The 18,256-nt window shown below is 29.8% G+C and overlaps 3 protein-coding genes across 4 annotated transcripts in view; all 3 read left to right on the top strand.

Annotated features, from left to right (window-relative positions):
• Positions 1 to 2,461, top strand: part of LOC102580645 (anaphase-promoting complex subunit 2) — a 9,255-nt gene extending 6,794 nt beyond the window's left edge. Inside the window, exons 11-17 of one of the 2 annotated variants that reach the window (XR_367876.2) lie at positions 239 to 358; positions 510 to 598; positions 694 to 775; positions 863 to 1,054; positions 1,625 to 1,693; positions 1,802 to 2,009; positions 2,092 to 2,461. Coding sequence is in view for 1 of the 2 variants with exons in the window: in XM_006355065.2 (XP_006355127.1) it covers positions 239 to 358; positions 510 to 598; positions 694 to 775; positions 863 to 1,054; positions 1,625 to 1,693; positions 1,802 to 1,924 (675 nt within the window). In the remaining variant the exon portion in view is untranslated. Of the gene's footprint in view, positions 1 to 238; positions 359 to 509; positions 599 to 693; positions 776 to 862; positions 1,055 to 1,624; positions 1,694 to 1,801 lie in introns of both variants that reach the window. The other variant, XM_006355065.2, reaches the window with a different exon arrangement.
• Positions 2,462 to 3,059: 598 nt separating this feature from the next.
• Positions 3,060 to 5,043, top strand: LOC102591692 (uncharacterized). Its single transcript, XM_006355095.2, has one exon. The coding sequence runs from the start codon at positions 3,165 to 3,167 to the stop codon at positions 4,773 to 4,775; it is 1,611 nt and encodes a 536-aa protein (XP_006355157.1). The 5' UTR covers positions 3,060 to 3,164; the 3' UTR covers positions 4,776 to 5,043.
• A 6,144-nt stretch (positions 5,044 to 11,187) lies between these two features.
• On the top strand, positions 11,188 to 13,070 carry NAC2 (NAC transcription factor 29-like). Its single transcript, NM_001288086.1, is given in 3 exon segments — positions 11,188 to 11,434; positions 11,536 to 11,819; positions 12,362 to 13,070. Coding segments are annotated over 3 exon segments (849 nt in total). The 5' UTR covers positions 11,188 to 11,268; the 3' UTR covers positions 12,761 to 13,070.
• The last annotated feature ends 5,186 nt before the right edge of the window (positions 13,071 to 18,256 follow it).

Raw genomic sequence — 18,256 nt, 5'->3', positions numbered from 1 at the left:
CTTTCTTTTGGGGCCCCCCCCCCCCCCATGTTGCTCGAACTCCTCAAAATTGTCGATTGGTGCGTGTCGGTTCCTCCAAATATTGGTACATTTTTGGAGGATTGACATAGGTGCATCAACATTTTTGGAGAGTCCGAGCAATATACTTAATAGTGTCAATCATTTGCCTTTATGTAGCTTTCTTTGTTTTGTTTCATTTTTGCCAGTCAAGTAACAAAATCTGGTAATTTGATGGCAGGATGAGGCAGTCAACTTACCAGAGTCTGTGGAGCAGCTACTGACTGATTATGCAAAAAGGTATACTGAAGTCAAGACACCACGTAAGCTAATATGGAAGAAAAATCTGGGCAGTGTAAAGGTCAGTAACTGTACGGTGTACTTGGGACTCGTGTGTCTTTCGAGATAGTCTACACAAACAGTTGATTTAAAATCTCTAGATCTGAGCTCTCTGTTCTCTACATCCTTTGATAAATAACCAAGTGCCTGACTGCATTGTTACCGCATTGTAGTTGGAGCTCCAATTCGAAGATAGAGCAATGCAGTTTAATGTTACTCCTTTGCATGCTTCAATTATTATGCAGTTTCAAGATCAGAAAAAGTAACTTCACAATCATCTTTGTATTTTTATTTTACCAATTGTTTCAGAAAAGTATTGGGAATGGATGTAAAGGTTATGTACACCTCATGTTGCAGGTGGATATCTAAGAATCTTGCAGCTGCAGTTGGAGTACCTGTTGATGTGTTGAATAGGAGGATAAATTTTTGGTTAAGCAAGGTTAGTTCCTCTCTCTTCAATTTTCATCAGTATATGGTTTTCTGGTGTAAGGATTTATTTGATCTTTTTTCACTTGGTTGACTCTAGGGAGTTCTGGCAGAGTCAATGGGGGCAGACTCTGCTGATCATGCTTTTACTCTGGTGGAAACCATGAATGATACTGGTAAAAGTGGAACTATTGATGGAGGCTGTGAGGAGCTATTGGCAGGTGAGGACGACGGAGAACGCTCTGTGGCCTCTGTTGAAGATCAACTGCGAAAAGAGATGACTGTCTATGAGGTATATCATTCGACTTCCTTTTTCTTTCTCTTGCATACAAATGGATCTTTTAAGTAAATGAATCTGATACAGTCTCTTAACAGTTGTCAACGCGTAAATAGTAGAAGCTTTTCTTTTCTCTAAAACTTTTTTTTTTGGTTCTTATGGAAGCTGTGGTTGAGTTGCATTAACATCACCATATAATTAGTCCATAGTCTTTCTCTTTGCTAACGAGGTACCTGAGTTTTTGAAATATTGTGCATAGTTCCCTTAGTGTTATAGAAAATAATTACTAATGGATTTCGAAAGCTTAAACATCAGTTGACAGGAAACTCCTCCTGAAACTTTTAGCAAGGCAGGACAGAGATGGCTGCGTCTTGGCTTGCCATGTTTTATCTACCATTACCAAACCTTACCACCAGTTGGATGTCTGTTAAACAAGTCTGAAATGTTTTTTATCTTTTAATTTTAAATTGGCAAGGGTAGTTCATTGTTCTAAGGACAGAAACCCTACTCGCAAAGAACTAAGGACAAAATAACAGAAAAGAAACACTAGTGTTTTGTTTAACAAGGTGCTGGTGTTGACTGCAGAAATTTATCACTGGGATGCTTACCAATTTTGGCAGCATGGCATTGGATCGTATTCATAATACGCTCAAGGTAATTATTTGCTTTATAACTCATAAGATTTATAATTGAATTGGGAACAATGCTGTGGCATGAGGCCATGAAATACGGAAGAATTAAAAGTACTAATTGTTGGTGCAGATGTTCTGCATTGCTGATCCTACATATGACAAATCACTGCAACAACTGCAAAGCTTCTTATCTGGTTTAGTTGCCGAGGAGAAGTTGGAATTCAGAGATGGAATGTACTTTCTGAAAAAGTGATCAATTCCATCTATATTGTCTTGGTGGCATAAATCTTATCGTCACTCCTCAGACTGATGAAATGCAATAACGTGTCGTTAAGAAGGTAATAACAAACATTGGCTGCAGAGAGGTCTCTTTTTTTTTTTCTCTTTTCAAGTGCAGACATATCTTTTAACTTCTTGCAGTCCATCATTTGTGTGCTATTTAATCAAGCTGAGGTAAGTGCAAATCAAGAAGGTTCCTGTAGGTTAGAACGACTCGTTATGCTAAATGCATAAAGAGTGTTAGTAATATTTATTAGCAGATCCTTCGCGATGAGAAAGAGACAAAGCCATCCAAGAGAAGACGTTGGATCTGGTTCGTTATAGAAGGTTAGCTAGTCAGTTAGTTGACAGTTAACTTATTTTCTGTATATGATGTAAACTGAGAAGATTGCACATTTGTTTTCAATAGAAAGGGGTGCCATTGTTTATTTGCTGAATGCTGTATATGATGTAAACTGAATACACTGGCCTTTTGATTTTCAAAAGAAGAGAGATCTATTTTTATCCAAAACAGCCTTGTATCTCAAACTCTTAACCATAGTTTTTCATTTACTTTAGTGTAAATTTTTTCATTTACTCTTAATGTGGCGAACTCTTGACCATAGTTTTTCAGGTTTGGTTGGTCAAAATATTTCGGAATACCAGTACTCCAAATATGAGGAAGGGATTAAGAAAGTTCAAGGGAGAAGAGAAATTAATAGCACAAGTTTCAGAGACTGAATTTGTGAAATGCATTGAATTACTATATTCTCAAATTATGAGTCAATTGGTTTTGTGACTCATACATATTTTTCTTAGTTTTATGTCAAAAAAATTTCCCTCTCTTTACTTTAATCAGATATTCGAAAATCAAAAGTGGATCTAAGATATTATGCTTGTAGATTTTCATCTGATGCCAATCTCGAAAACACCGAAATAGGGTTCCTTTCTTATCACTGAACCAACAACTCATTTAAGTTACGAGCTCCATCAATTTCTTATGTACTTAATGAATTTTCAATATAAATACATATTTGAACAAAAGTTATTAAATTCCCGAAAACCCTCACCCAATACCCCTCTCTCTCAAAAAAGGAAAAGTTGGTAAAGAAAGTAAAAGCAACTTTAGCCGTTAGCACATCACCCGTGAGAGAGAGTAAATTCGACCGTTACATTTCCATCTCATTCAAATAATTTCAACAGAGAGAGTATTGCCTCACTTGCAGAAAAAAAAAATGGAGGAAGAAGAAGATAGAATACAAAATCTCAGATCCAAAGCCACAGAGCTTTTACTCAGAAAAGAATGGAAAGACTCCATTGAAGTTTACTCTGAGTTAATCTCCCTTTGCCATGACCAAATCTCAAACCCCCATCAAAATCTTGATCCAAACAACCTCCCAAAACTAAAAAAATCCCTCTGTTTAGCTCTCTGTAATCGCGCTGAAGCTCGATTAAATCTTCAAGATTATCCTCAAGCTTTACAGGATTGTAATGAAGCTTCCCAAATTGGAAACACCCATTTCAAGACTCTTCTTTGTAAAGGTAAGATTTTGCTTAGTCTCAATCAATATGGGTTGGCCTTAGATTGTTTTAAAAAAGCAAGTCTTGATCCCAATGAGTTAGAAAACTCTGAAATGCTTGATGGGTATTTAGAAAAGTGTAAAAAGTTTGAATTTTTATCAAGAACTGGTGCTTTTGATATCTCTGATTGGGTACTTAATAAGTTTCAAGGAAAACCACCTGAGCTAGCTGAGTACATTGGTTCAATTGAGATTAAGAAATCGGATATCAGTGGGCGTGGATTGTTCGCAACAAAGAATCTTGATTGTGGGAACTTGTTGTTAGTTACTAAGGCTGTTGCTGTTGAAAGAGCTATAGTACCTGAATCTGTTTTTCAAGATTCTAAGGAACAAGCTCAGTTGGATATGTGGAAGAATTTCATTGATAAAATCTTGGAATCTATCAAGAAATGTGTACGAACGCGTGATTTGATTTGTAAGCTATCAAATGGTGAGAATGAGGATGATTTGGAGGTTCCTGACATTGATCTATTTAGGCCTGAGGGAGAAGATAGTAGTACATTTCATGATAAGAAGATTGACAAGGAAAAATTGCTTAACATTCTTGATGTGAATTCTCTTGTTGAGGAGTTGATTTCCGCGAAAGTTCTTGGCAAAAACAGTGATGTCCATGGGATTGGACTTTGGGTTTTGTCTTCATTTATCAACCATTCATGTGATCCCAACGTGAGGCGTTCCCACGTTGGTGATCACGTGATGATTCATGCTTGTAGAGACATAAAAGCAGGCGAAGAGCTCACATTCGCGTATTTTGATGTGTTTACACCCTTTAGAGACCGTGAAGACAAGGCAAAAAACTGGGGCTTTGTTTGTAAATGCAAAAGGTGCAATCTTGAAAAGGGTGTTTGTTCAAATCAAGAAATGATGGAAATTGAGATGTTTCTTGGTAAAGGACTAGACAATGGAGGTGTAGTTTATAGATTGGAGGAAAATATGAGGAGATGGATGGTAAGGGGAAAAGGGAAAGGGTATTTGAGATCGTCATTTTGGCGCGTGTATTCAGAAGTTTACGAGTCAGAAAGATCGTTGAGGAAATGGGGAAGTAAAGTTCCATTGATGGAAAATGTGTTGGATAGTGTTGTGGATGCAGTGGGAAGTGATGAGAGAATTGTGAAGTTGTTGATGAAAGGGTTGAAGAGAAAAAATGGACATAAAGGGAATGGGATTGTAGAGATGGAAAAAGCAATGAAATTGGGAAGAGGATTGTATGGTAAGATAATGAAGAAACAAACATTGAGGACTATACTAATGCAGCTTGGTAACTAAAAAGGCTATTTCTGATAGCCTATTTTCAAGATTAGTCAACAACATCGCATCGATGTTAAACAAGTTAGGGTCAGCTATATGAATCTGCTGACTTCTTCATTTAAGCTCATTACATTTTCAAGATTAGTCAAGAACAACATGTTCATTTCAGATTAGTGAACAATAACGTATCAGTAACAAGTTGGGGTTAGATTTAAGTTCGTTTCAATTTCAAGATTAGTCAAGTTGGTTCTTTTCTCTCTTATTTTTTCAATTCAAAAATGTATCTCACGTTTAGTTTCTCTTTTTTTTTTCCTACAAAAGATTATGAAAGTTGAAGTTGATTCACAATTTAGATTGTTTATGTTGATATTTTCATTCTTGTCTAGTTCAAACTATTTTAGATGTAGAAGTGTTACTACGAATGCTTACTTATCAGAAAAAGCCTTTAGTGAGGGCGAAAAATAGGAAGGAATGCACGCTTGTACACAAGAACAAAGCACATACCATTACGACTAGTCTTCATGTTAAATATGATGAAAAGCCCTTCAAATAAATGAGACTTTTTCAATAGAAAGAATTGCGAGCAACAACGATCAAGAAATTAAGACTTTTCTAATAAAAAGATTTGTATGCGACAAAAAATCCTAATTTTATGTGTTCGACTTACCAAGTCATGCTCATTAGTTTCTATTGGTCGTTAACGCGTATTCTCAAAAAATTTATATCTAAAGTTGTGACTTGTGACATTAGAGGTATGGTATGGTAAGGTCAAAGTTTGACTATTATTAATACATTAAAATTTATCCACTTATGTTTCATACGCATAATATCAAAACAAATTCAGACACACATGACTTTCGATTTTATTTCAAAAGCCAGCTATTAAAAACATGTTCATTATCTGAAAGGCCCATTCAAAGGCAAGAAATCAACGAGATTTGACATTGGATTCAATAGATGGTTAAAGGACTTTTATATTGTATAACCGTCATTTAAAATAATAATCGATAAATACATACTGTACATAAACTATAAGCAATTTAGATATATTAAAATTTTGCTATGTGTGGAGTTTGGAAAAAGACTGAACCACAAGAAAATGGTAATTTGTAATATTTCTATGCTATTTCTAAAATGATAATTTGTAAATTTAACATGTGTTATATCTGAAAAATAAAAATAAAAAAAAAAGTTTTGTGATTTATCTGTACGGCGGCTTACAGTCAGCTGGTCCAATTTGTACATCTACATCTTATATTTGTTCCTATCATATATGTATTTTTGTACTCTATATATAATCGAGCAAAACAAATCCTACTTGTCTGTTCGGAACGAAGAAAAATATTTTTCAACGAAAAATAATAATTTTTTATTCTTTTTTGATGTTTGATATATAATTTAAAATATTTCTATATAATATAGATAAATACTATAAAGTAGATAGAGGTACAAATAAGGTGTGTTGGTAATAGAAAGGAGATAATCAAATATAAAATGTCATTTATGAACAATGTCGTCGGATTGAAAATTTTCACTAAACCGGTTCAAAAAACAAAAATGTAGTACATGAAGTTTGAACTTGGAACCTTAAGGTAAATTTTGAACACTTAAACTATCGAGCCAATCTCTAGGGATCTGTTCAAATGATTCAAAACTCTATATATACATTAAAAATGCAGAAAAAATATCAAAAGGATTTGAATGAACACCCTGATCAGTGGCGACCCCTTAAATTCACATTGCTTGTGAAACTTGTTTTCCTCTACTATTGCTATAAAAATCATTTCAAAATAATACTTATTTTCTTGAAGAAGAAAATATTTTCTAAGAATTTTAACTAATCAAACATAAAAAAGAATTATAAAATATTTTTTATTCTCACCAAACACACTCTACTTGTCAAAATTTTCTGCTTCTATTGGCCTGATTATTCTATTTTTTTTTCCTTTTAATAGTATGGTATATTCTTTAAATCCTCATATGAATATTGGGTATATTTGAAATTCTATAAATACTTTGAGCCACAAAAAACCAATGACATCATCCATGACAAACTTTGCACACATAATCAAGACAATTATTTAAATTTAATGTTTAGATAAGCTTTAGCCAACCCCTAAGGCTAAAACTAAAAGGTTATAATTACTTTGACTATTTTTTTTCTCAAGAAAAATGGATGAAACATTAATTCCTTAATTATTTAAATGGTATTAACAAGAATAAGTAAAAGGAAAAAAAAAAAAAAAAGAACTCGTTAGTCTATCAGCCATGTTGATCAAAATAATTAAATTTAATTGATGAATTTGACTAGTTATTAGTCCTCATAATATAAATATTGCACATTTTCACTAGGTTATCCCTAATTATATATGTAGACGTAATGATAAACTTATAGGTAGGGTCGGAGCTAGCAAACCCAGATATTGAATATGAAAATTATTTTTAATTGATTATATAATAGATATTGAATCCCTTTTAAATTTTGTGTGGATTACTTTTTTATATTTCGAACTTACTTGATAAAATTCTAACTTCACCTCTATCAAACGGTAGATACGTAAATTTGTGAAATTAATTAAAATTGCACCTATGAATAGTTATAACTTTATTTTACATTACCCAAGTGAAAGAAGAAAAAGTGGAAATAGAGGTGATAAAATTAATTTGTGAAATATGAATTGTTCAACTTGATTAATTTGTTTATTTAATTTGTCTAACTATTGAATTAATTTGGCTTGAATTTGTTTAATTTAAATAAATTTATCATTTTATTCTTAATAAAAAAAACGTTTATATACATTATTATTAAATTTAGATGATTCTACGTCATATGGTCAAATTGGATATCACTACATCACCTAGAAGCAAAAAGTTTTATTTAAATAATTATACAATTGTTTATCGGAGTAAAATAAAATTATCAAAGATGCACATAAAATAATGAAGGTAGAGATCGATCATATCAAGTCGTGATTAAAAGAAACCATTTTTTTTTTATTAATTGAGGAATTTAAAAAGAAAAACATTATAATATTCTACACATGTCTACATTGATTATATCGAAAACGTCATATATATAGTATACTTTGTGATAAAGGATAACTTGAGTGTATTTTAAGAGATATAATGTAAACAGTCTATCTTAATATTAGTGACAGATTTAAACTTTTTTACTAACAAATTCGAAAGAAATTGAAATTTCAAAGTGAACTTTGAATATCCAAAACTACTAAACGACTTACGTTATATATAATAAGTGTATTTTTTGCTAAAAAGAACTTGGATGAACACCTCGCGTCACTAGATTCTTCCCTATCTAATATATATAAGCATTATTATAATGTATATAATTTATAAATGACGGCTTCCATAAGTAGTGGAATAAATGGGCCAATCAAGATTCAAGTATCTCTAACTCTGATAATATTTTTAAATCGTGATTAATATAATATATGGTCGATATTAAAATTTAATGGCTAATTAGTGAGGTGGTTAGATAAGAACCACAAGTAATTAACTCACCTACATTTTTCTCTAGTTCTTATCTTATCTAATTAAACTCATTTGACTAGACAACTGTCGACTTTCTATAGTAGGAAACTTCTAGCTATTTTTGGCAATTGATTATTTACTCAAAATTATTACTCCCTCCGTCCCTAATTACTTGTCCACTTTCGAATTGACACACCTATTAAGAAAGCAATTATTGACATAGTGAGTTTACCATTTTACCCCTATTAATTATGAAGTGGATGGATTAAAAATTTAAGATTTTCAAGAAATTCTACCTTTTTCAAAGTAATTAATTGAGGGCATAATAGGTAAAATTATTTTGTCTTTTCTTGATTTGTCAAAATGGGCAAGTAATTAGGGATAACTATAAAAGGAAATATGGATAAGTAATTAGGGACAGAGGAAGTATTATTTTACTAATAATAATTCTAATTAAGATTACCATAATTTACTTGAGTTGAAATGTATCATGAGATGTACTTGCTTGGTAGATCAATAGGGAAAAAATATTTTCCATTTTTTCCTTTAATTTATTCGTTAAGCTAAGTCAAAAATAGATGAATAAATTTTAGATCTGTTTTTCAAAGTATTTTGACATATGGTGACCATTCATTTCACACTGAAATTTCGTTTAACATACACTTTGCTAACGCTAAAGATATGAATTAGTGGTGGAGATAGAGGGACGGAAGGAATTAAACCGGAAAGTTACAATATATAATATAATATTAATTTATTATATTATACATATCTATGCCAATGAGACTCATTTTTTAGTTTTAAAATCTTTTTGAAAATCTAAAAAAATTAAATTATTAGCTATATTATTATTTTTATTATATATTTGTGAATGTATAACGTGTGTTGTAACAACCACATTGTAAATCACGGGTAACATTGTGTTTTCATCATATTTTGTATGATACAATGAATCTTTATAATAGATCGACAAGAGCACATAAGTTTGTTCCTATTATTATGGAACAGAAAAAAGAAAAAGAAAGTTGTGCATTATTGAAAACACTATGTTTCTCTTAAATGTAGTGGACCCTCTCTAGGTTCCGAAAAGGTGTTGTATATGCAATCTTACATAGAGTATTTTCGATAGATTCTCACTTTAGGTAAAGTATATAAAATAAATACAGTAGTGAAGAAGTCATGTTGAATGTAATGAAGATGAAAACAATAACAACAATAAAATAATACAATAACTTAAGCAAATAAAACATCAGGTAATTAAGGTTGTAATACTTATTACACAACTATTAAAATGAGAATGTTTAGATAAATGTTCAATAAGAAATCAATCTTGCGATAAATCTCTAACAAATTCTGAATGATCCTAGCGGAAATGTTCAACTAAAATCCTCATTTTTTAAAAATTACTGTTATATCTAGAATTTGGATCATAACTTTATATCTCTACATAAATAAATAAAAATTAAATTTTAAATATATATATATCATATCTTAATTATGATAGAAAATGGATGTATGCAAATGTAGTGATGATTCTATGTTAGTCAACATCGAATCCACATATATATAGTGTTAGTGCTATGTATGTAAAGGTATGCAAAAAAGTCTACTAATTCTAATCTATCTTCTTAATTAAATTCTAATTTATCTACTTTAAAAAATGACTCAAACTACTCGACAAATTGACCCAACTAATTTAAATTTATATCCCATAGATCCATTTTAAGTAATAAATATTTGAGAGAAGTATTAAAAATACCTTTAAATTTGGAGTGAATTATTAATTTCATTCCTAAACTATTGACAGCCTTAAAAACACCCATTAACTTGATTAAGTGAAGTTAAACTCACTCATACATAATCTTGCAACATGAGTGAAATACACCCCTAATTCTCGTCAAGTTTAGGAATGTTTTCAACACTTCTCTCGACTTTTTATTAAGAGTCACATGCTTCTACAAGAGTTTGAGACCACTTGTTATGTCCTGTGGTAGATCGGGGTTGTATCTAATTTTAGTTAGTCAAGTAAAAATGTGTTTTTAAGTCTATCAATTGTTCGAGGACGAAACTAGGGAGTAATTTATATCAAGTTCAATGGTATTTTCAATACTTCTCTTGTTTAGAAACTTTTTATATTAAAAAATTCAAACCCAAAATATTTAATAAAAGATAGGGATTGCATCCCTTCCATATATTTTATTACCTTTAACAATTGGATCCACATATGTGGATGAAGTTTTCATCCATATCTAACAAAAGCCAATTGGAAAATGGAAAAAGATCCCAAGAACTCAATATGACACCAATAAGGTCCAAAATTTGTTTGTCATCCTCATCATCATACTCCAATCTTATTGGCTTATTAGGACCATAACTTTTGACTAGAAAGAGTCTTAAGAATAATAGTTTGTTAAAGTTACACAAACAAGAAAATCAAGATAAGAACTAAAGTATATTCCCACTCCCCAATGACCTTATCCACCACCGCCCCCATCCCCCACCCCCATGTTATTATCCATTGAATGAAGAAAGAATAAGATAATGATTTTGCGTAAAATATCCTACAAGCATGGCCTTGCAAGTGGTGGAGTCATAAGTACTCTTTCATACTTAATCAGAGATTTCGAGTTTGAGCTTTCATCGGTACAAAAATTGTCTTTGTTAGGAAATGTTTTATCCTTCAATGTAGGACTTTCCAGCGCAATTCTGGATTTAGTTAGACTTCTATGTGAGCATGGGACACCGGATGCAAAATCAAAAATAAAATAAAATACATATCTACTCGTACTAGGTATGCAAGTCAAAAAAGAACCAATCATAATATGACAAATTTTTTAAACCTCCAACAATTATAAATTGGGCAGCCTTCTCCTTGCAAACATTTCAAACACTCACACTTCTCATTTTCCTCCCTATAGAATTAAAAAATAATAATAATCCTAAAACTCCCTTTTCTCTCAATTTCCTTAAAAAAATAATTGTTCCAATTCATTCATTTTTATACTTCTCTATAAAAATAATGGTTGGAAAAATTAGCTCTGATCTTCCTCCTGGATTTAGGTTTCATCCAACAGATGAGGAATTAATCATGTATTATCTTCGATATCAAGCTACTTCAAGGCCATGCCCCGTCTCAATTATCCCCGAAATCGATATCTACAAGTTCGATCCCTGGGAATTACCTGGTTAGTACATATATATTTGTATACTCGAAAATTTTAAGTTTTTAATTTGAATATATTATTTATGATTATTAATTATTTTTACTTTTTATGAAAATGTGTAGAGAAGGCAGAATTTGGAGAAAATGAGTGGTATTTTTTTACCCCTAGAGATAGAAAATATCCAAATGGTGTCAGGCCAAATAGAGCAGCTGTGTCAGGTTATTGGAAGGCTACTGGCACTGATAAAGCAATTTATAGTGCAAATAAATATGTTGGAATTAAAAAAGCTCTTGTTTTTTACAAAGGGAAACCACCAAAAGGTGTCAAGACTGATTGGATCATGCATGAATATCGTTTGAGTGATTCAAAGTCTCAAACATACTCTAAGCAAAGTGGATCTATGAGGGTAAGAACATCGTTAATCTGTCGCTAAATAGCTAGTAATTGACATGATTTTTCGATAATTTGTGTGTAAGTAGAGTTAGCAATGGATTTTTTTTTTTTGTTGTTTAACGATAAAAGTACTTGTTTGTCGCTAATTCTTGTTTTTTTTTAGTCATGAATATTCATTTCACTAGCTACCCCAAAAAGGAATCCTGGAATTAGTTATGAATTTTGTCGTTAATCTGTTTATTTTTATTGTAGTTGTGATTTGGCACAAAGTTTAAGAAATAAAAGAAGATTTTTAAAACTTGTGGTCTGATAGCCATAAATCATTTCATTAAGGGCAAAATAGATATTTTAAAGTTAAATTATTACTTAATATAGAAATGTGTCATTCTTGTTTAGATTGATTAAAAAGGAAAGTGTGTCATATAAATTGGGATAGAAGAAATATATTTTTGTATCAAGTGTATTTATTCGGCTCTATTCAGATTTATTTCTTTCTTTTGATGAAGAATTAAACTAATATTCTTTTTTTTTCTTGGCTATATTTTTTTTTTTCAGTTAGATGATTGGGTACTATGTAGAATTTATAAGAAGAAAAATTTGGGAAAAACTATAGAGATGATGAAAGTTGAAGAAGAAGAATTGGAGGCACAAAATGTGAGTATAAATAATGCAATTGAAGTTGTTGGTGGACCACAAACAATGAAATTACCAAGAATTTGTTCATTGTCACATCTATTGGAATTGGATTATTATGGATCAATTCCACAATTACTAAGTGACAATTTATTATATGATGACCAAAGTTACACAATGAATAATATGAGTAACACAAGTAACGTGGATCAAGTATCATCACAACAACAAAATACAAATAATATTACAAGTAATAATTGTAATATTTTCTTCAATTATCAGCAGCCACTTTTTGTGAATCCAACGTTTCAATCCCAGTGATAATCAGTAGCAGAAATAGAGTTTTCATCAAGAATTTTCTAAATAGATTCTCAGTTATATCAAGGGGGTTCAATATGTATATAGATATATATATATATACAATGTATTTTTCCGACAAAGGAATTCCGCTCCCGATGAAAATATATTTATATGGAGGCTATTGGATGAAAAAGTGACATCAGAAGTTTATGACAACAATTGTAAAATATAATTAAATGTTATGTCATTGGTATTATTAGCAACAAACCTTGTAGTAGGGGCAACAAATTGTTGTATTATTTTAGAATTTAGTTTCTCAGTTTGTATTTGAAAAAAAAAAACTAATTTACTTGTGAAATTTTAATAAATATTTTTCAGCAGTCTATCTTTGATTTTTTAAAATGTGTTTTCTACAATGAAATGTCAATATTTTTATTATTCAATTTTTCTTTTCTTTGGTTTTTTGTCTTCTGATTAGTAGAATAAGGATTAATTAATTACCTAATTCATTATTATAGGCTTACAAAAAGGAGACTTATTTTTAAAAAGTCAATTATATGATGTAAATCCGCGTAGAAAAATTAATCATACTCCTAGGTAAGACTTTTTGAATAATATTCAAAATCGAACCGAATTATTCAATAAGCGATCCTATAGTTGTTTCATTAGTTAATATTTTTGTGAGAATAAGAATTAATTAATATTATCATTATAAAAAAGTACATGAATTATCTCTTAGCTGACTTAAGTGTGATATTGTTTTGTATGATTATTAAAAAAAGTAACTATCTTAAATTCATATTGAAGTTAATAAATATAATAATATTTGGCATCCAAAATTTCTTCTACTACTACATGAATATGGGAAAAACTTACCCACATCAGGTGTTTATATCAAGCCAATGCGATTTCCATTATTACGTAATTTAATGAAGTAAAACACATGTCGATTAATATTCGGTGACTATATTAATAAATATTTTAATTAAATCAGTTGGGAAAAAATAGTATTTTCACATGGAAAATTAACAGTTTTCCTAGTATTTCAATGAAAATCTGATTTTCACCATATATTTTTTCAGTGAGCTAATTCAATAAAAATAAAATAAAATACTTATTATAACAAAATGATTGAGATCTTTCTATCCTTAATCAAAAAATTTAGATTTCGAACGCAGACCTCTCTTGATATAAAGTTGTGGACTGTGCGGGTCTAGTGCAACCACTTGAAAAAAAGAAAAGAAAAAAGATAGGTGCATGCATGGCCCCTTTTAAATAATCAAAATATCCCCATCATTTCAATGGTGATAACTTTGGACTATTTTATTAACTTGGTAGGCGTTTGTCATAGATTTCACATTTTTATTATTTTATTTTAAATTTATAAAACTAAATTAAAGTTATATTTATTTGTAATTTTTTTGAAATAGTGGAAATAATATTTTATTTAAAATTTACGAAGATAAAGTTAAAAAATATGTTTGAAACACTCTTTAAAATTTAAAATATTGGATTTCAAAATTTATAATGAAATACTAATAATTTTAAATAAAACAAAAAGTTATTTTAGAAAAAACGAATAATTTTCGTGGTGGATTTTCTTCTTTTTTTTAACGGCTAATATTCCGCCGAAATTTCTTCTAAATAGGACAAAGTCCTTATTAAAACTTTTTGGATATTATTTTTTTTGCCAAAAATACTTTTTGGATAAGATCAAACTTTTAGTTCAAGGAATAAGGTATGTGCAAAGAAAAAAAGGGGCATGTGTATTTATCTTTCACTTATAAGGTATTTTCGGAACAAAGAAAAATACGTTTTATGTTAATATAAATTTTAAAATTAAGTATTAGTTAAAATTTTATATAATTTATTTTTCAAAAAGTGAAATATCAATGATAAGTATAAGAGAACGAAGAAACTAATATATAAATTTACTTATATATATATTATTTACGCAGAAAAAAGAGTTCAAGAATGTGTGGTACTATTCAAATTCGAGCACTCAAATAATGATAACAAGTTTTCTTTTTCTTTTTTTGTCTATAAATGTAAAAAAATGTTTAGTAACGAAAAAACTAAGATTTTATTTGAATTAACTTATTTTAAATATTTTTAAGTACACTTTTGATTTATAACACGAGTAAAATAAAAATATATTTTTAAGTTAAAAATCATAAATTATAAATTCATCCAAATATACTTTTAACATAATTGTGTTCACTTTGTGCTTGTCAATTATACAAAACGGGAATGAAAACTCCCTTTTGACCTTTCCATTATTTGATATATAAGTGATCGAGTGAACACAATAATATGAGAATATTGGACTATTGGTTACGTGTTGTTTATTTGCGTGCTGTTTTCGTGTACTTTTTCCATCTCAAAATATTTGTTTTAATTTTAATTTATATATTTTTGAAAAAATAATATTTGACTAACTTATTCTTATTTATGTCGACTCAAGATATAAATATTTTATCCATAAAGACAATTCTCTTATATGACAATACTAGATTAGCAAGATATATAAAAGAGAAAAAATTCAATAGTAAGTAAAATCAATCGAAACTCCTCTTTTGTTAGTATGACGACAAGCACAAAATGACAGTAAGATGTCGATTGAATAATCAAAGCATCGATTACTTTCATCTATGGCCTTCTTCAACCGTCTTGACATCTTAACATCAATGAATTCTCCATCCCCCTCTATTCCACAAGTAGGTACGTAGATGGTGCCCTCTCATTTGATCAGCCGTCAAATGGTAAATTAAAACCAGCCGCACGAATGGTTGGTCAAATATTCTTGAAATTGCGATCAATGCTATCTTTTTAGTTGAGACCGTCCCTATATAATTAAAAAATATATCATATTTTCAATGGCGTACACGATATACTAATTACAATTTACATTGTTCCTCCAGCTATCATTGAACACGTGTTCAACTTATTGCTCCATTTAAATTTTACAAGTAATAGACTAATATAAAGCAAATCTTTAATTTTATATTGTTAAATCAATCATATTAAAAGATATTTATTAGTAAGCTTTTTAAAAATTGTGAGATTTAAGTCCCATTTATTCATACAAAAAAATTCTTCTTTTCTTAAAAAGATATGTTAAGATATTAATTGATTATACGTTGGATTGATTTTTCGGATAGTTTAATTTTACAAGTGAAAATATATTTTTCATTCATGACACTTTAATTTTTTGTTTCCAAGTGAAATATATGTTAAGACAACTTTAATTTCTATAATTAGCTGGTAATAAATACACTATATCAAAAATGATCTTTAACATTAATAATTAGCGACAATTAGCACTTTTTGTAAATATCTCTTGTATAGCAACGACGTTGGAACTAACGCAATTAACTAATGTCGTTAATGTGTATATTTATTGTCGTTAAAAATAATTTTTATTATAATGATTATTGGATAAATATTATTTAGACTAACTATATATGTAGTATAAATTAAGCTTATACTAATAATTGTATATATTTTCCTATGTTTTTTGTGTTCCTTCATTTTAAAAATAATTTTCTAATCATTATATAAGTTTTATGAATAGCTAAGCCCCCACTGAATAATTGTAAAGGTGTTAGTATATGAAGCTATTAGTCTACTCATTAATCCAAGTATCCAACTATATGGGAAAATCAGATATAATATCCCATGTTAAATTGATCAATATACTTCACAATTAATATGGGTAAAATGGTAAACTCACTATGTCAATCTGTGTCAATTCAAAAGTGGACAAGTAATTAGGGACAGAGAGAGTAAATAATATTTAATAGAAAGAGTAAAATAGACACAAAAGATAACTTATCTCTTGATTTTCTAAATTGAACAACTATTGTTAGACAGAGTAAGTACTAAATTAAGAAAAATAGTAAAATAACTCATTATAATTGATTAAATTATACTTATTGCTAAAGATTTATATGCCAAATAGTCATGTATATATATGGATCTCTCTTTAATAATCATCCTCTATAACAATATTCCATTATAACGGTCAAGTTCTTTTTTAGAATCGAGATATTTTTCATTTTGTGTTATATTATATATTCTTTATAATAATATTTTACCATAGCAATTGAAAATATTCAAACAAACAACAGCATTATAAAAAAGTTTGACTCTATAAAAGTATTCCTTAATTAAGATTAGTCATTTTTTTCCACTTAATGTCCAGATCTGCATTGAAGCTCCGACTAATCAAGATTAGTCATGATGACGAGCGACTTACACCAACAATCACTTGGGCAGGCATACCCCAATAATTAATTACCCAAAAAGGGAAAGAAAAATCCCTTATGACAATTCCATATTTTAATAACCTGATGACTTAATATTAATATTATTGAGCACAACAACATGGGAGTACGTAGTTCCAACTTTTTGTTGATTTTTATAGTGTTTTGATAGATGTTCATACACACGTGTTGAAAAGCGATACATTTTTCACTAAGCGATTTATATGAATCATTAATTTTCTTTTTATAGAGTTATTCTTTATTCATATAATTTCGTATTTCAAAAAAAAATGTTTGTGAATTGCGACTAGATGCATGCATGTAACTATCTTATAAGTCAACAAATATGGTAATACTTCTTAGTGCCGTTCACGGCATCTACTACGTACTCCTTAAATATATACACTAATTTAGTAAAATATCTTATGGTCTTTGTGTTTTTCTTTCCTTAATTGGCAAGTAACATACTTTCAGGATAAAATGAGAGAAACTTCGCATTTTTTGTGTGAACGATAACTTGTAGGTACATAAGACTATAGGTGTGAAAGCATGAGTAGTGAAGGTGTTCGAAAGGGAGATGAGAGATAAACCTAAAATCATATGAAAAGAACGTTTGTTTTAAAAGATCTTTAATTTGTTGCAATATATTAATGTGAATATAGCGGAAGATTAAAACACAATGAAAGAAAAAGAGAATTATACCTTCGATAGCAATTAGTTGACTTTAATTTGTATGTTGATATGTTTTATTTTTAATGATCCTGGACTAATTCTAGGGGATACCTGTCACCTCCCACCAGCAACGTGTATCAAGTAATTCTGTCCATTAAGGCTATGACAGATGGAAAGAATCACTCCTAGTATTTTTGGTCTCCGCTGAGTTTTTAACCTAAGGCCTCAAGATTCTCAACCACATTGACCACTAAGCCACACCCTTTGATACGTGTATGTTAATATATTTGTGTTAGGTTCTATGCTTTTTAGGAGTCTTCTATAGTGTGTTTGACAAAGCTACTAAGATCAACTTAATTTGATCAGTACATCTTATCAAATAATTTTGAAAAAGTACTTTGATTGATCAGTTTGTGTTTAACTAAATCATTTGTGAAGTATTTTTATTAGTAGTTTATATTTGACCAATATTTTCAAGACGTATTTCTACGCATGCCATAATTTGACGAATATGATTACTATTTACAACTTACAAGCACTTAGTTCTTCGCTTAAAATTTGGTCAAACATTTTTTTATAT

The sequence above is a fragment of the Solanum tuberosum genome, unplaced genomic scaffold (genome assembly GCF_000226075.1).
Source record: "Solanum tuberosum cultivar DM 1-3 516 R44 unplaced genomic scaffold, SolTub_3.0 scf00192, whole genome shotgun sequence".
Taxonomy (NCBI): Eukaryota; Viridiplantae; Streptophyta; class Magnoliopsida; order Solanales; family Solanaceae; genus Solanum; species Solanum tuberosum.
This window is presented reverse-complemented; position numbering and strand designations above follow the sequence as displayed.

Coding starts and splice junctions, on each gene's coding strand:
- LOC102591692 (XM_006355095.2), top strand. CDS start 3,165: ATGGAGGAAGAAGAAGATAGAATACAAAATCTCAGATCCAAAGCCACA.